Source organism: Hypanus sabinus, chromosome 10, assembly GCF_030144855.1.
Source record: "Hypanus sabinus isolate sHypSab1 chromosome 10, sHypSab1.hap1, whole genome shotgun sequence".
Taxonomy (NCBI): Eukaryota; Metazoa; Chordata; class Chondrichthyes; order Myliobatiformes; family Dasyatidae; genus Hypanus; species Hypanus sabinus.
The window spans coordinates 45,108,621-45,128,289 of record NC_082715.1 but is presented as its reverse complement, the minus strand read 5'-3'; the positions used below and the strand labels follow the sequence as shown (position 1 = coordinate 45,128,289).

Here is a 19,669-nt window from a genome sequence, read left to right as displayed (position 1 = left end):
GAACAGTCTCATCTAATGTTGTGAGTTACTGTGCCTTTGATCGTGTTTTAGACAGTTGATTGGCAGCTGTTGATTTTAACTATAATTTTTACAAAAATATCATAATAAATTTCTGGCATCTGCTTTTGTACTTGTTAATCCCTTGTTTTATGGTCATTTTCTTACCATAGAATTACCTCTTTAGTCAGTCAGTGACTCTGTTAGTGGAGTTTTCTGTGTTTTAGCATATTATGTGTTGCTGTTGAAATAATTTTGCATTTTTACTAGATATTCAATAACATCAGTCTATCTCCCAATGGCATTCTTTTAAACTTCCACTCTTATTCAAACATAGAATTAGATTTATGTGTTTTCAAGTTGTCTTTTCCTCGTATTTTCTATTTTGAGCTTGCACTTTGCAAAGTTTCCAGTGTTCTTTAGACCATAAGACATGCGAGCAGAATTAGGCCATTCAGCCCATTCACTCCGCTCCTTCTCACCATATCCCTTGATGCCCCTATCTATCAATTTCCACTTTAAATATACCCACAGACTTGGCCTCCACCACAGTCTGTGGTAGAGCATTCCACAGATTCATCACTCTGGCTATTAAAAAAAGTTCCCTATTACTTCTGTTCTAAAAGGTCGCTCCTCAGTTTTGAATCTGTGCTCTCTAGTTCCGCATACCCCCACCAGAGGAAACATCCTCTCAACATCCATCTTATCTAGTCCTTTCAGTAGGTTTCAATGAGATCCCCACGCGTTCTTCTAAATACCAGTGAGTCCAGGGACAGAGCTGCCAGACGCTCCTCTTTGGTTAATCTCTTCATTCCTGGAATCATCCTCATGACCCTCCTTGTGACTCTCCAATGACAATACAGCCCCTCTGAGATAAGGGGCAAAATCTTTAGTTACAGATTGACTCATTGACTACCATGTAGAAGAGTTGTGGGATTTTAGGTATTAATTAGCCGCTAGCATTATTTCAGCATAAAATGAGCTTGTGGAATTTTAGAAAATATCATGCTTTAATTAGATTGCATGCTGGATTGGCTATAGTTTTGTTCATGGATAATTCACAAGAACTTAATAAGCAGGTTCTTCAGCACAAGTAGTGCTAATATTGATTAACATTTTTGTGTACATTTCTTTATAATATATCCTCATAACACAATTATTTGCAGATGCTGGTCATTTATGTCTTTAGTCTTCACACTTCTTAATTTTATTTTCATATTTTATTTCCTCTTCAGATTGTGTATCCAGTACATAATCTTGATTGCATGAATCATCTGAAACAGTAAATGCAAAAATAACTGTTTTAAGGCTTTGTAATAGAGGCTAGCTATATTAGTCCTGTTAGAATAAGTGCAGATATTTTATCGAAATATGGAATTGGTTGGGCAGTCACAGTTTGGAAAATGATGACATGCTCAGAAATAAGTATTGGGGATCTGAAAAAAAATTAATTAAATATTAATTAAACCTTTTTTTAATGGAAGTTTGAATCCATGTAAATTTTAAAAAGAAGACAAAGCATTAGAAGTGATTCAATGAAAAATTATGGTGATGGTTTTATTTATTAGAGCTGTCAATCAGCGTTAATATGAGTTCATGTTACTAGGTTTTAATTTAAAGTTTTAATCATATATGAGATTAGGCCATCATTTTAAAGAATTGCCTGGGCCATATATCTTGGAATTTAGACTATGGCCACCATTCATTTCCCTACCTATTGTCACCACTCTCAACAAAAAAGACCTAAACCATTAGCAAATTCTCACAAAAATCACAAGACCTGCAGACAGTATGCTGCCTCCGAATAATTGCAAATTCCTTGCCCCCACTCTTCAAAAATATTGGCACTCTGCCACTTCCTGTAAAATATTAGTGAAAGCCTACGTTCTCTGCCAATAGAAAAAAAAAGTGCAGTCAACATTTCAGACCAAAACCTTTTGGCAGTACTGATGTCTTGGCCTGAAACATAAACTGGACTTTTTTTTTCCATAGATGCAGTCTGGCCTGCTGAGTTCCTCCAACATTTGTGTGCATTGCTTTGATTTCCAGTATCTGCAGATTTTCTCTTGTGTTTGTTGCTCTCCCAATGTTCATCCAGTATCTGGAACTAAGTCCTGCTCCATTATGGTACCATATGGGACAGGAGGAGGACCGGTGATGGAGAGTGGAGAGACATAAGAAAAGTATTGGGGTAGGGTGAAATGGGGAAAAGCGAGAAGAATGAGGTGTAGGAAAGGAATGCAAATACTGAAGGAGTGTGAAAACTACACAAATATAGGCAAGCTCATGATGTAAATGGAACACATTGAAAATATTAAACTCTCAAGAGATTAAGACAAGGTTTTAATGACAGGTGCATTCTAAGATACTGTACTGGGATTTTAGTTTTTAAAAATATGATTAGAAATGCCATTAACCTGAGGTAAGTTTTTATTGGTTAACTTGGCAGTCCTACTTTTTTACTTTGGTGGTTTGTAATTAGTACACAGTGAAATAGACTATAACTTGTCTGCAGTTAGATGATAGTAATATTTAAAAAATACAAGAAAGATAATAAAGATGAAAAAAAATCAAAGACTGAGAAAATGATGTCTTAATAGGATATGTTGTGCAACTATATTCACTTTCATGTCTTCTGAATTTGCTGTTGGATCACTTTCTAATTGAAATGGGTGGGTTTTGCACATAAAATTTACATATATTCTGCCTACAACTACATTATCATTAATGTTTTTGATTTTCACAAAATCTACTAGTCACATGTATCTGAAGTAGCTTCTGAATTCTGTTATGTTCCAGAGTTAATATATATGAATTATTATATTTCTATTTTCCAAGAAGAAACTCAAATGTATAATTATTACTTCAAAGCCTTTTTTTTCCAGATTCCAGGGATATCTACAAAAATATGAGACTACACTTGCAGTATTTTTGGGTGAATCAGAAATTAGTTTTGTTAACTTTAGCTTCAGCTCATTATGAACTACTCTATTAATTAGCCAAAACTTATGAGGCTTTTGAGTTTGGTAGGGATTAACACGTTCAGTCTAGGGAATAAAAGGTGTTCCTTGGAATGGAATGCCTCAAGTACAAGGAAAGACTAGGTTTCTTTGGATAGGCTGGATTTCCTTGGCATGGCAGTTGTTAATAGGTTCTGATTGATATAGACAAAATTGAAGATTACAGGTAGGATAGATAAATTTTTTTGCACATAGCAGAGATGTTTAAAACCAGAGATAATACTTTTTTAAGGTTGTAGGTAATGATGGGTTTGATGGGGATTTGAGGTAGGATTTTTTCCCCCACCCTGGTGATACAATATTGAAAAATTTGATTGAGAGAGAATGAAAGCATGGTTTGTCAGTATTTAACTATAAAGAGCAACACTTCAATTACCAAGACATAAGAGGTTATAGATAAGTTTTACGAAGTGGGATTAGTATAGAAGGGTTGGCATGGATGTGGTTAGCCTATTTTTGAGCTGTTTAACTCTGAGAAATCATTTAAAGCCAATGATATTTTAAGTATGTTAAATCCAGTTATGCTGTGAAATTAAATCAATAAATAGTTTTATTTACATAATTGCTTAAATTTCCTGACTGCTCTCACACTATGAATAGTTCCTGAGAACCTGCTACTGTCACTTACTATTGAACGAGAACATACATACTGGAAGCAGGTGAAAAATTCTCTCTCACCCTCAGTAAGCCATATTACATCCAGACCAAGCCTTTCTTCACAATACAACTAAATTATCCTGTTATAATTAACTATATTAGATGCTGTTTTACAAGATACTTACTTCTAAGAGTGTATTTGAATGGTGATAGGAATATATTTTTCCTTGAGCCATTTTTACATGCAGTTTTGAAGAACCAGTAAGGTAAAATATAAAAGTACTTTGCTGTGGTTCTCCACATTCATTTTGTAATTGTGCATTGCAGCTCTTCCAACGGCAAAATGCACTGACAGTACAGCAGCTGACTGCAGCCCAACAGCAGCAGTATGCACTAGCAGCAACACAGCAGCCACACATAGGTAAGGAGCAAGAATAACTTATTTAGTCAATACTTGATCAAAATTCAAGGTTAAATACTTTGCCCTTGATGAATCTGGGGAAAAAAATCCTTTTGAATATCTGTCTGGCCAATTCTTGCACTTTCATGTAGCCGCTTAATATGTATGTTAGGTCTTGTTTGAATGTTTTGGATTGCTTTAGGATTTTTTAACTTTCCTTGAACACTTTAGAAACTTATTGTTCATATTGATTTATCTTTAGAAGTTTAAATATAATGTTTATTAGAAGATGGTTGAGAGGAGATTTGAGTGGAGCATAAACACTGCCATAAACCAGTTGGGACAGACTTTGACCATCTCCACAATCCCTTGAAGGGAGAACTTTGGGAGTTATAGGAAATACCCAGAAAAATATTATAAGTGGAAATTATGGAAGCAAATCTATTTAAATACTTAGATATGAAATCTCAATAGTTGCTTGATTCCTTACTTGAAATAAAATGAATTAGCCACTACAGTAAAAGTGCCCAGTAATGCAGCATTCTCACATCTGATTTTGGAAAAAAAAACCAGATAACTTTGCAATATCTTCCCTTTATAAGCAATTCCATTGCAGGAAATTATTTCTTGAGATAGAATGACAGTGCAATGCAGTGCATTTTCAAATGACTTTGTTCATTGGACTACGTAGTCCTCCATAGAGACCCTGCAATAAACGGTCTGCTGCATCTACCTCCACCCCTGTACACTGCTCAATATCTCCACAATTTTATCAGCACTTATGTCATGCAAAGAAAAGTGGAATTTGTATTTCTTAGAGTAACCTTTTCCATATTTGCATACAGATAGCAAGATCATTTTAAAATATAATTTTATTTGTCATGTATGTAAGCAGTAGTTTCTGTTTAAAGTTGCAACTTGGATGGTTTTGTTGTCATCAGTTTGAATCTGTACTGCAGTCAATTTTGTATTTGGTGGAATTTGATAACAAATGCAGAATACAAAGCACTAGATGAAGGCTAGAAAATACTGCTGTATTCAGATTTCTCCAAAGTTTTTAAGATAATTAGAGATCAGTTCATAAAATAGAATCAATGGGAATTTAGAATTCTGCATACTGGCACCAATAATATAAATAGTGCATGTACAGATGAAGGAAATGTTTACAGCAAGCCAGGAATATCTGTGATAATTTATGGTAGTTGCTCCTCATTCTTATTCCCAGATTAATACATGCACTATCCTAAATGTAATTACATCTTCACTGTAAAGGTTATAAGAAATAGAATTTCATGGCTGAGATGATTATATGTTGGTTTTCAATCTTAATGGTAAATGTTACCAGGATACAACACTTAGACTAATTTCATTACAGAATCTGCAATCTATTGCTTGCCGTTTCTACATGTGTAAAGACCCTTTATCTTGCTTCACTGATGATTCACTGATTTAAGTTTGAAAACATGTGCGTTTCATTTTTCTCCAGATCCTGCCTTCTTTCTGTTTCTAAATGTTTCTTGCAACTTAAGGGTTTGTAACAATACTGAGATGTCATGTTTGCAAGGACACGTGTGACCACTTCTTTAGAAAACTATCCCCTCTATCTCCATGACATTTGTGTTAGTATCTTCTATGCCATGGTAAAGTATAGAATCTGTCCAATGGGACGGAAGCTCACTTATGTTGGCAATATGAAGGAAAAGACCATGTATTGCTACAAAGAGTTATTTAGATTTCTGTGGGGAATTGCAGAACCGAAGAATGATGGACTAGTACTCAAAAATGTACCTTTTGGATTTTTTTTGGAATAGAAGCAGTAAATAATGTATTTTTTTGTCTTGAACAGCAGGTGTATTTTCAGCAGGTCTTGCTCCAGCTGCCTTTATGCCAAACCCATACATAATCAGTGCAGCTCCACCAGGCACAGATCCATACACTGCAGCAGGACTGGCTGCAGCAGCTACTTTAGCAGGTGATCAACCATTTTCCATAATAGTAACAACTGAATAAAGTTGTACAGGCCTAATTTAAAAGGCTGTTGGGGGCTGGGGGTGGGAGAAAGAAGGAAGCAACTCAGTATTACACAATTTTGTATAGATCAGAACAGATCATGTACTCCACTTGAACAAACTGCTTTCAGTCCCAATTGAAATCAGTGATTTCTAATATTTGTGTCTGATAAAGTTGTATCAATGCTAAAGAACTTCAGTGAGATTCTCACCCTTGTATTGGAGGTGGAACCAAATAACCGGTTTGGTATTTTAAATCTAAAAGCCAGTTCAGTACTTGGAGAATTGAAAACTTTCCGTTTCCGCTATCATAACATCATAATGTCTCCAGCCATAGTTTTCCATAGCATATGCTAAAGAAGTTATATATGCTACTAGTACATATTTTTGACCATTCCTTGAATTCGAGAACAGCTAAATGTCAGGCCTACTACTTTACCTTTGGCAGAACATTGAACCTTTTCCATCGATCCCTTGTAATCCTTAACCTCCATGTAGTAATGTGAAAATTACTTTGGAGTTGTATTTGCTAGTTGCATTAATTTATTCAGAATTTAAAAAAAAAATTCAATATTGCCGTAAATTCTCATGAAGACGACCGTACTTGAATTTCACATACTGGTTCAGATTTAGGCACGTCACGCTCAGAGCTGAAGTAAAATATTATCTAGTAACCTCTTTCTCCAGTGAATTCCTTTCTGAGACTTCTGCTCAATCATCGCTCTAAAATAACCAGCTTTCTTGCTGATTCCATTATTCCTTGCTGCAGCAAACTTTTGTGATCTATGATCTATTTAGCTATTTTCATTTCTACAGTTTATGTCAAGATTTAAGTCTTGTTATTTTTGTTTTGGCTTTATTAACAACTTTGTCACATTAACTGAATGACAATCATGTTATTTAGCTGCTGTCAAATGGGCAGTGTTTTCGGACTCTCTCTATCTCTGTTTTCACATACTCATTCAAGAAACATAGACATAGAAACATAGAAAACCTACAGCACAATACAGGCGCTTTGGCCCACAATACTGTGCCGAGCATGTGCTTACTTTAGAAATTACCTCGGGTTACCATTGCCGTCTATTTTTCTAAGCTCCGTGTACCTATCCAGGAGTCTCTTAAAAGACCCTATCATATCCATCTCCACCACCATCGACGGCAGCCCATTCCACGCAGTCACCGCTCTCGGTAAGAAAAAAACTTACCGCTGACACCTTCTCTGTACCTACTTCCAAACACCTTAAAACTGTGCCTTCTCGTGTTAGCTATTTCAGCCTTGGGAAAAAGCCTCTGACTATCCACATGATCAATTCCTCTCATCTTCTTATACACTTCTATCAGGTCACCTCTCATCCTCTCTTGCTCCCAACGAGAAAAGGCAGATTTCACTCAACCTATTCTCAATTAGGTATACTCCCCAATCCAGGCAACATTCATGTAAATCTCCTCTGCACCCTTTCTATAGTTTCCATATCCTTCCTGTAGTGTGGTGACCAGAACTGAGCACAGTACTCCAAGTTGGGTCTGGCTGGATTCCTATATAATTGTAACATTACCTCTCGGATCTTGAACTCAATCCTACGATTGATGAAGGCCAATACACTGTATGCCTTCTTAACCATACAGTCAACCTGAGTGTCCTGTGGACTCGGACCCCAAGATCCCTCTGATCCTCCACACTGCCAAGAATCTTAACCATTAATACTATATTCTGCCATCATATTTGACCTACCAAAACGAACCACCTCACTCCATCTGCCACTTCTCAGTTTTGCATCCTATCCATGTCCTGCTGTAACCTCTGACAAAACTCCACACTATCCACAACACCCCCCAACCTTTGTGTCATTGGTAACTTTACTAACTCATCCCTCCACTTCCTCATCCAGAGCATTTATAAAAATCACGAAGAAAAGGGGTCCCAGAACAAATCTTTGAGACACACCACTGGTCACTAGCCTCCATGCAGAATATGACCTGTCTAGAACCAGTCTTTGCCTTCTGTGGGCAAGCCAATTCTGGATCCACAAAGTAAGGTCCCCTTGGATCCCATGCCTCTTTACTTTCTCAATAAGCCTTGCCTGTGGTACCTTATCAAATGCCTTGCTGAAATCCATATACACTACATCATCTGCTGTACCTTCATCAATATGTTTAGTCACATCATCAAAGAATTTAATAGGGCTCGTAAGGCACGACCTGCCTTTGACAATAGCCATGCTGGCTATTCGCAATCATACTATGTCCTCCAAGTATTCTTAAATCCTGCCTCTCAGGATCTGTTCCATCAATTTACCAACCACTGAAGTAAGACTCACTGGTCTATAATTTCCTGGGCTATCTCTACTCCCTTTCTTGAATAAGGGAACAACATCCACAACGCTCCAATCCTCCAGAACCTCTCCCAATCCCATTGATGATGCAAAGATCATTGCCAGAGGCTTAGTAATCTCCTCCCTCGCCTCCCACAGTAGCCTGGGGTACATCCCGTCCGGTTCTGGTGACTTATCGAACTTGATGCTTTCCAAAATCTCCAGCACATCCTCTTCCTTAATATCTACATGCTCAAGCTTTTTAGTCGTCCGGAAGTCATCCGTACAATTGAAAAGATCCTTTTCCGTAGTGAATACTGAAGCAAAGTATTCATTAAGTACCTCAGCTATCTCCTCCGGTTCGATACACACTTTTCCACTGTCACACTTGATTGGTCGTATTCTCTGACATCTTATCCTCTTATTCTTCACATTCTTGTTGAATGCCTTGGGGTTTTCCTTAATCCTGTCCACCAAGGCCTTCTCATGGCTCCTTTTGGCTCTCCTAATTTAAGTTCCTTCCTGCTAACTATAATCTTCTAGATCTCTATCATTACCTAGTTTTTTTTAACCTTTCGTACGCTTTTTTTTACTTCTTAACTAGATTTACAACAGCCTTTGTACACTACAGTTCCAGTACCCTACCATCCTTCTTCGGTCTCATTGGAACATACCTATACAGAATGCGACACAAATATCCCCTGAACGCTTGAGACTTTTCTGCCATACATTTCCCTGAGAACATCTGTTTCCAGTTTATGCTTCCAAGTTCCTGCCTGATAGCCTCATATTTTCCCTTGCTCCAATTCAACACTTTGCTAACTTGTCTGCTCCTATTGCTCTCCAGTGCTATGGTAAAGGAGATGGAATTATGATCACTATCTGCAAAATGCTCTCCCACTGAGAGATCTGACACCTGACCAGGTTCATTTCCCAATACTAGATCAAGTGCATCCTCTTCTTGGCTTATCTACATATTGTCAGGAAAACTTCCTGGACACACCTAACAAACTCCACCCCATCTAAACCCCTGGCTCTAGGGAGATACCAATCAATATTTGGGAAATTAAAATCGCCCGCCATGACAACCCTTGTTATTATTACACCTTTCCAGAATCTGTCTCCTTGTCTGCTCCTCGATGTCCCTGTTACTATGGGTGGTCTATAGAAACACCCAGTGGAATTATTGACTCCTTCCTGTTCCTAACTTACACCTACAGAGACTCAGTAGACAATCCTTCCATGACTTCCTTCTTTTCTATAGCTGTGACACTATCTCTGATCAGCAGTATCACACCATCGCCTCTTTTGCCCCCCTCCCTGTCCTTTCTGAAACATCTAAAGCCTGGCACCCTAAGTAACCATTCCTGTACCTGAACCATCCAAGTCTCTCTAATGGCCACAACATCACAGCTCAAAGTACTGATGCACGCTTTAAAGTCATCTGCTTTGTTCATAATACTCCTTACATTAAAATAGACACATCTCAAACCATCGGTCTGAGTGCATCTTTTCTCTATCACCTGCCTATCCTCCCTCTCTGCACTGTCTACAAGCTTTCTCTATTTGTGAGCAAACCGCCCCTTCCTCCGTCTCTTTATTTTGGTTCCCACCCCCCTGCAATTCTAGTTTAACCTCTCCCCAATAGACTTAGCAAACCTCTCTCCTAGGAAATTGGCCCCCGTCAGATTCAAGTGCAACCCGTCCTTTTTGTACAGGTTACACCTGCCCCAGAACTCATCCCGATGATCCAGAAATCTGAATCCCTGCCCCTTGCTCTATCCCTCAACCATGCATTTATCCTGCACCTCATTCTATTGCTATACTCAGTATCACATGGCACAGGCAGTAATCCTGACATTACTGCCTTTGAGGTCCTACTTCTCAACTACCTTCCTAACTCCCTGTTATGTGTTTTTCAGGATCTCCTCCCTTTTCCTCCCCATGTCGTTGGTATCAATATGTACCATGACCTCTGGCTTTTCTCCTTCCCGCTTCAGAATATCGTGGACACGATCAGAAACATCTTGGACCCTGGCACCTGGGAGGCAAACTACCATCTAAGTTTCTTTCCTGTGTCCACAGAATCGCCTGTCTGACCCCCTAACTATAGAGTCCCCCATCACTGCTGCCATCCTCTTCCTTTCCTTGCCCTTCTGAGCCACAGGGCCAGACTCTGTGCCAGAGGTGCGGCCACTGTTGCTTCCCCCAGGTAGGCTGTCCCCCCAACAGTACTCAAGCAGGAGTACTTATTAAGGGGGGACAGCCACAAGGACACTTGCGAAGCACAGAAACAAATAACACTGTGATGATTGTACGCTACTTTTCTCTCTAGTATCTGTCTTCTGCCCTTCCCTCACCTGACTGTTACCCACTTAAGTCTCCTGAGGCCTCAGTGTGACTTCGTGCCTATAGCTCCTATGTAGCACTTCACTTGCCCTGACCAGAAGAAGGTCATCTAGCTGCATCTCTAGTTCCCTAACGCACCTGGTGCAGATGTGGCCGGCTGGGAGTCTCCCGGACTTCCTACCTCTGACACCCAGTACAGAATACTGGCCTCTCACACATACTTCCTGTCCCTTCATGTCTTCTACTTGTCACTTTTCTAAGGAAAGAGCTTTATTTGCTATTTTGTTGTCCTTCACTGTTGCAGTTGTCAGTTGTTCCACCCCAAGCCACTTCCAATTTTGTCTCTCCTTTTTAATTACTAAATAGCCCAGAATAATTAATTCTAAAACTAAAGTTACCAAAGAACCATATCTCTAATGGCTTTTACACTAAGGCTACTTCTCACTATTTTTGCTATTAATTTGTCTATCATATTACAGGTAGCCCTCCATTCACTATAGTGTCTTTAATTTGGTTTTTGGATGGAGATTAATGAAGGCCTCAATCAGCAACAGTCATTATTTCTTTGTATTTGATTGGCCCGGCAATTTGCATTTGTAACCACCTTCTATTACTTGCACAATTAGATCCTTTGATTCAGTTCATTTCACATACGGATATTTGTGGTTATATTGTTTATTTATTGTGGCCTTCCTGGTATCAGTAGGGGCAGTGTGTACCTGTAAAACAACTGTTGCAATATAGGGAAATGTGGCAGATGCTTTGTATGTTGGTCCCACAATCTGCATGATCAGATAAAGTGTTGATGCAGAAGGAATAGTAAGTATAATCTTTCATGTCCTCTCTTAGAACACACCCTCAGAGCAGACAAAATCTACATTTACTACCTTATGCAAAATTTAGCACTTCCAGTAGCAGAGTATTTCTTCAGTGGCACTCTGAATATTTGCCCCTAAAATGTACTGAAATCATTGGTTTGGAATTTTCTGATTTGAGTTCCAGATATTATTCCGCTTTCATTGATGTTAAGTGATCTTCTAAATCCTTCCTCTTTCCCAATTATACATGTATCCATCTGCATTTTTTAAACCAACTTCCAGTTATTCAAAACCTTTAAATTTGTGGCATACTTGTGGGATAGAAACTGCTCCCAGTTATTAACATTACGGAGAGACTTTTGAGTGTTCATGGTTCAGTAATAACTTCTGAGTAAGAAGTGCAGGCACTGGAGTTTCAGGTCGCTACTGAAACAGTAGCAACTTGCATGCAGAGGACAGTGGTGGGGGATTGAAAAGAGTCTTGGATGAATGGGTTGGCATTCATGTTTGGGATATGGATATTGATAAAGGTTACAAAAGGAAACAAAATATTAGAGGACTTCTATTAGTATTTGTGAACAATGTTTTCTAGTGCTGCTGAAAAAAGACCTGTTGCTTCATTTTTGCGCTAGGTCCTACCGTTGTCCCTCCTCAGTATTATGGAGTTCCATGGGGTGTGTATCCAGCTAATCTGTTCCAACAGCAAGCAGCTGCAGCAGCTGCAAACAATTCTGCCAACCAACAGGCTGCAACACAGGCACAGCAAGGACAGCAAGTATGTGTTTCTCATTGATTTCACTGTCTAGGTTACCTTCCATGAATGGCTGTAACGTATTCTACTAAATTCTCTGTACAAATTTACATAAATATTGGATGGATATTTTTGTTCATTCTGTCGTTATATAGCAAAGAAATGGCTCTTCAGTTCAGTGTGTTCACACTGATTTTCAAGCACACATCCACACAATTTCAGATCCCCACTTCATTTTATTCACCTTCAACTCAATTTGCACTAGTCAAAACATGTGGTTGCCAGTTTACAAACCAATGTGTACATCCTTGACAAGTGGAAAAAAAATGAAGGAAACCCACATAGTCACAATGTACACATAGACAGCCTTTAAGGTCCGGGTCAAATTTGGGTTTCTGGAGCTGTGCAGAGGCAGTGCTAACTACTGTTCTGCATAAATTATATTTATTTTTTAGTTCCTTTAAAACATTTTTATAAATCATGCCTTGGTAATTGAATTTTAGTGATAAAGAAAAATGAATTTATCCATGAGCTTGGCTAGCTGCTGTTGTATCATGAAAATGATCGTCTCTGTTCTATGCATAATTGCTAGGTCCTGCGAGGTGGAAATCAGCGCCCACTCACTCCAAATCAGGGTCAGCAGAGTCAACAAGCTGACTCGCTCGCAGCTGCTGCTGCAACCAATCCAGCTCTTGCCTTTAGTCAAGGCCTTGCCACTGGAATGCCAGGTATGTGTTTTTGTTACAATTACTTTTGAAGAGGAGCTATTTAATATGTAACTCCACTTTTCTCCATCACAGAAGACAAGCAGTAACTCCTGGAGGAGTGTAATTTCCTACACTAAGAGCACTGCTATACTTCATGCAATGTATTTTTTCTCAAAAGATGGTATAGTTGTTTTCCTTGAACTTCACACGTTCTGAACTCCACAGGTAAAATCAGGAATTGGATTTACAATTTCTCTCCATTGACTAGAGGTCATAAATAAAATTTTTCTGTATTGTTATAACCTGATGAAGATGAACCAGTTAGACCTTCCTGACCAATATGCCATATTTCTTTTTGCTAAGACTGTGAGGATATGGGATAGAAAGCTTGATTATGGACTGATGATCAGGTAGAGCCAGGAGGGGAAAAGGTGGAATTGGAAAATTAAGGAAGTTGATGATGGGAATCCTAAATGAAGAGGTGAAGGGGGGATGGAACCAAATGGGGAGGGGATCTTGATGGTGAAATGAGCTAGATGGAATCATGAGAAGGAGAAGAATGAAAATATCCAATGGTCAGGCTGGAGCATTTAACAAGTCCCGCGTGCTAGACTGGTCTAGACGTTTAGTATGAACTGGCTGATTGGATCCAAAATCTGCTAGTGATAGGATGTGGAGGGTAGTGTTGAAAGTTGTTTTTTCTGATTGGAACCTGTACAAATGGAAAGGTGTGCAGCTGAACAAGTGACGATGGAGCCAATATTTTTGCAGGAAGGTTTGCTCGGGGGGGGGGGGGGTTGTGGTGCCACATGCAAGTTAAATAACAGTTTAATGTGGAAAAGGATATGGTGAAGGAGAGAGTGCTTCAGATTTTTTTTGTAATATTAGGCACTCTTCCAGGGAAGGTAGGACCTTTACAATTGGGATGGTTTACACCTGAGCTGGAAGGGTACCAGTATCCTTGTGGGAAGGTTTGCTAGTGCTGCTCTTGGGGATGGGAGGTAGAGTGCCAGGGCTGCTAGTGAGGTAGTGCTGAGGAAAGTACATGTTAAGCCTATACATGGAACTGAAAGGCTGTTCAGGATGGGACAAATGTTCTGCGTTGCATCTATTTGAGTGCAAGGAGTGTTGTGGATAGGCTTAGCAGTTGGATTAGCATATGGAGTTATGATATTGTAGCCATTATTGAGACTTGGTTACATGAGGGGTAGGACCGACAGCTCAATGTTCTAGGGTTCTGTTGCTTTATTAAACAATAGTAGAGGGCGAATTAAAGGGGTATTACTCATTAGGGAAATTGTCATGACATTGTTCAGGCAGGACAGACTAGACTGCTAAGGCTGTACAGGTGGAACTGAGATTATAGTATAAACCACCCAAAAGTCAGTGGTATTTAGAGCAGCACTTTGGTGGAGACCATTGTGAGAAAAATATTGGTGTGATAGTAGGTGATTTTAACTTTGCATATATTGACTGGGACTCCCATACTGTCAAAATACCAGATAAGATAAAATGTCAAATATGTTCAGCAAAGTTTCTTTAATATGTAGAGGTCCCAACTAGAGAGTGTGAAACTGAATCTCTTTATTAGGAATGAGATAGGGCAGGTGACAGAGATGTGTGTAGGAAAACAGCTTGGATTTAGTGATCATAATTCCACTAGTTTTAAGATAATTATGGAGAACGATAAGACTGGTCCTCTCACAGGTGTGGATTTTTTTTTGTGGCAAAGGAATACTTGATATGTGGGATGCCTTCAAAACTGCAGTGGGATCTGGGCCAACTGGAAAAATGGTAGATGGAATTTAATGAAGACTAGTGATGTGCTGCAATTTGGCAGGACAAACCAGGTTTGAACAGTGAATGGTAGGGTGCTGAGGACTGCGGTATAACAGGAATCCAGATAAACAGATTCATACAGACAGGTTTGTAAAAAGAATTTTTGGTACATTGGCCTTCATAAATCTAGAGTATTGATTGGGATGTTATGTTGAAGTTGTATAAAACATTGGTGAGGTCAAATTTGGAGCATTATACACACTACCTGCAGGAAAGATAGCAATAACATTGAAAGATTACAAAAAAATATTTAAAAAGATGTTGTTGGGACTGAGTTACAGGGAAAGGTTAGAGTTTTATTCCTTAGAGAGTAGGAAAATGATGGTGATTTGATAGAGGTATAGAAAATCAAGATGTGTATTTTTAAAGGTAAATGCAAGCTGTCCTTTTCCACCAGGGCAGAGTGAGACTAGAACTAGAGGATACAGATTAAAGGTGAACTGTGAAATATTTACAGGGAACCTGAGGAAGAACTACTTCACTCAGAGGGCAGTGCAAGTGTGGAACGAGCTGCCAGTGGATCTGGTGGATGAGTGTTTGAAACATTTAAGAGAAGTGTGGATAGGTACGTGGATTGGAGGGGTATGGGGGGGGGGGGCTATAGTCCAGATGCAGGTCAATGGGAATAGGCAGGATAACAGTTTGCCATGGACAAGATCGACTGAGGGTCTGTTTCTGTGCTATGGTATCTGACTCTATCAGTATGTTTGGAGGTGACATGAAAATTGATGATGTTGTACAGCAGGATATAGATCAGTTGGAAAGTTGGGCAGAGCTTTGGGCAATAGAATTTAATCCTGACAAGTGCGAGGTAACATACACAAAATGCTGGAGGAGCTGAGCAGGCTAGGCAGCATACATGGAAAAGGATACAGTCAACATTTTGGGCCAAAACCCTTCAGAAGGACTAGAGAAGAAAGATGAAGAGTCTAAGTAAAAGGGTGGGTGGGTGGATGGAGGGAGAAGGGGTGAAGTAAAGAGCTGGGAAGTTGATTGGTGGAAGAGATACAGGGCTGGTCAAGGGGGAGTCCAAAAGGAGAGGACTAAAGGCAATGAAGAAAAGAAAAAAGTGGGAGGAGCAGCAGAGGGAGGCAATGGGCAGGCAAGGAGAAAGGTGAGAGAGGGAAATGGGAAATAGAGAGGGGGTGGAGGGCATTATCGGAAGTTCAAGAAATCAACATTAATTTTGAAGACACCCAGATGGAGTGAAAGAGGGGTAATGTTGGGGCATTGAGGAATATTGTTGAACAGAGAGAACTAGGAGCGATTGGTTTTAGTTCTCTGTAAGTGGCAATACAGGTATATAGGGTGGTGAGGTAGGGATATGCCATGCCTTCTTTCATTGGTCAAGGCATAGTAGAGTTCAATCCTTAAGTTGCAACTTTACGTACCTCTGTTCAGCTGCATTTGAAGGTCCGGTCATCACACTGTAGAATTGCCCTCGAGAGAGCACAGAAGAGATTCACCAGAATATTACCTGAAATGGAGGACTTAAGTTATGAGAAGAGATCAGATTACCCTTTTTTTTCCTCTGGGGCTGATGGAAGCTGAAGGGTGACCTGAAAGAAATATATATGACAAGGATTCGATTAACCATTGATGAGGTAGATGGTGAAATGTATTTTAGGAAATTGGCAGGAGTCTTGAAACATGGCAGGAAATTATTTTAAAGTGGATCTTAGGTGTGTGGTTTATTTTAAACTTAACGAGTGGTACATTCCTGGAACATGGCCAGAAGAGGTGAAGCCAGCAAATACAATTACTACTTTTAAGTGACAATTACACAAACACTTAATAAGCAAGGCAAGATGGATCTGGTCGAAATGCAGGAAAACTAATTTGGTATAGATGGGCAAAAAAATTGATGTGGTGTACTGAAGGGCCCCCATTTCTTATTGCTCAAGCTTGATTATTCTGGTCTCTGGAAAGTAAAAGAAAAGGAAAATTTATGATAATCAAATTTCATAATATAAAAAAATTACCCTTTATCTGTTTTTAATATATAAATACATCTTATTTATATAATATAAAAATAGGCTATATTGAGATGCTCGGGAATAATTTTAGACAAGAGAGGCTGATCTTTTAAGGATTCCCTCAAAAGCTTCACCTTACCATTGTACTGGATCTGAATGACACAATTAAATTCTATGCTTAATTGTGAACAGTGAACAAATTATTTTAACAGCTGTTGGTTTTTGAGTTATGGACTTGAAGTGTGGGTAGAGTTGATTTTTTTCCCACCTATTTTTATTACCAAATCACTACTTTTTAGGTTATCAAGTTCTAGCACCAGCTGCTTACTATGACCAGACTGGCACCTTAGTGGTGGGACCTGGAGCAAGAACTGGATTAGGGACACCAGTTAGGCTGGTAGCATCGACACCAGTTATCATCAGCTCTGCTGCCGCACAAGCTGGTAGGTTCTGGTTTTAATATGAAGCACTATATTCATTGCTTTCAAGTGAAAGATGTGTCTGGGATGTCAAACTTATTGCTTGTCTGCTTTTTACCAGCAGCAATGGTCACAACATATGATCAGCAAAGCCTCATCAGTGCCACTAAATTCCTTGCAGAGTTCAATGTTTGCTCCCTTGGTTGAATTTTGTGCTTGTTTGATTTTATTTGTGGGCGGTCATGTGCGTGGTCCATGCATGCCCCTATTAAAGGTGTTCTTCCCCCTTCCAGATTGGAACATAGGAAAATAATTCTTCAATCCCTGTTTTTACATTGCACATTCTTAAGCATAGCTGACTTAGGGCAGTGAACAAAGCAGAGGATGGTGACAGATTGCCATCTCTGAATATGAGATTGCTGGTGGAAATTCCAACAAAGGGTTTTTCTTTTAAGTTTGGGCATGTGCAGTCCTGCATTTTAAAATAAAATCTAGAAGTTGCCATTCAAGAACAGCAACTTGAAGTTGCCTGACACCTTGTTTAGCCCAATATTACAGATGTTAATTTATATTTTGTGGGCTATAATCTTAATTATTGGCCTTTTGGATAATGAAATTGATCTTCAGTGATGAAAATTGAGCAGTTGCTTCCAGTTACTGAATGTCATAGACATCATTTGTAGATCATTTCACCATAAAGGTTAACTGCATATTTGGCAATTAATTAGTAGGGCAGGGGATTAATAGAGGGACAATTTACCTTTTAGTCTTTATGTGCATTACTTCGTAACCAAGTCAAACCCAATAAAATATCCGAACTTAACTCTTATCCCTGTACATTGGCTAATTTCATAGACATGTGAATACCCAGCATTTCTTCACCATTTTATAAATCAATTTATTTTCAATTACAATGGATTTGTTAAACATACTGTATACATTCACTGCTCTTCATGCTACATTTCAACTGGGCACAGATCTATTTTTTTGAGAGCTATTTGAGAAGCAAGAAAATGCATCTCTTAAGCAGTGTACTCTGAACCTTTCTCAGCAATGTCACTTGGGTATGTCAGAAATATATTTTTATCCAGTTCTTAAGGCATGCTCAACAAACTCCATGCCTTACAAATCAGTTTTTTTCCCCAAAAAGGACTAATGCCCTACCACAAACTGTTCCAGCTGCTACCATCTGGAGACGGTATCATTGTATAAAATGCTACTATTAATTTATTTTAAATTATGAAAGATGTATACAAACTAATGCAAGTCTCAACCCAGATTTTGGGAGACAAAAGAAAAATCTAAATATCTATTATAAGTTATGTGAAGGTCATGTAACTTCAAATGCATGAAGATGGACTCTTGACCTTAGAGTCTACCTTGTTAAATCTTGCACCTTGATGTTTGCCTGCACAGCCATTTCCTCTCTGACTGTTATACTTTATTCTGCATTATGTTATGTTTTACTTAGGTTTACCTGAATGGAATGATTTAATCTATATTAACAGTGTACAAGACAAGCTTTTCACTGCATCCTGGTTCATACAGTAATAAACAAATTCCAATCCCTTATTGGAATTCCGAGACATGAAATAAGTTTCAGCAGTTGATATTGAAGCTTAGCAAGCATTTATTGATATAATTACAGCCATAACTGCGATGGGCATAAAAGTGGTATTCAATGTCACAAAAACAAAGGAGCTGCTTGTGGGCTACAGGAGGAATGGAGACAGGCTCACCCTTATTGACATCAATGGATCTGGGGTTGAGAGGGTGAACAGCTTTAAGTTCCTCAGTATACACATCACCAAGGACCTCACGTGGTCTGTACATACCGGCTGTGTGGTGAAAAAAACACAACAACACCTCTTTCACATCAGACAGTTGAAGACGTTTGGCTTGAGTCACTAAATCCTAAGGATTTTCTACAGGGGCACAATTGAGAGCATCCTGACTGACTGTACAGGTGTCCCCCGTTTTTCGAACATTTGCTTTATGACACTTCACTGTTAAGATAGACCTACATTGGTTACTTGTTTTCGCTAACAGAAGGTGTTTTCACTGTTACAAAGAAAAGCAGCACGCGAAGAAAGCAGCCAAGCTCCTCCCTCTGAACTGCATTTAGCCACCATTGCTTAAGCACGTGCCTGTGAGCATCTGAGCTTTACTGTATGTCGATTTATCTTATGCATCCGTTAGCAAGATGAGTTCTAAGGTAACTGTATCAGAAAAGTCTAAAAGAGCTCGTAAGGGTGTTACACTTAACGTAAAACTAGATACAATTAAACATTTTGATCATGGTGAACGAAGTAAGGACATTGTCTGCGAGTTGAATTTGCCTGCGTCCACCATTCACACTATTTATACGTAGAGAGAAAGAATCTTGAAAGCTGCCGATGTTACTGTTGGTTCTGCTCATAGCAAAGTGATCTCTCTTAGTCGGCATCCAATAATGGATAAAATGGAAAGTCTATT

At 39.0% G+C, this 19,669-nt stretch overlaps 1 protein-coding gene across 5 annotated transcripts in view; it reads left to right on the top strand.

Annotated features, from left to right (window-relative positions):
• The window catches only part of LOC132400629 (pumilio homolog 2-like), a 139,499-nt gene that overhangs the window by 81,484 nt on the left and 38,346 nt on the right, over positions 1-19,669 (top strand). For 3 of the 5 annotated variants that reach the window (XM_059981790.1, XM_059981791.1, XM_059981788.1), the window contains 5 exons: positions 3,942-4,035; positions 5,861-5,986; positions 12,135-12,277; positions 12,846-12,981; positions 17,075-17,218. In XM_059981790.1, coding sequence (XP_059837773.1) covers positions 3,942-4,035; positions 5,861-5,986; positions 12,135-12,277; positions 12,846-12,981; positions 17,075-17,218 — 643 coding nt within the window. The remainder of the gene's footprint in view (positions 1-3,941; positions 4,036-5,860; positions 5,987-12,134; positions 12,278-12,845; positions 12,982-17,074; positions 17,219-19,669) is intronic. The other 2 variants (XM_059981792.1, XM_059981789.1) reach the window with 1 other exon arrangement.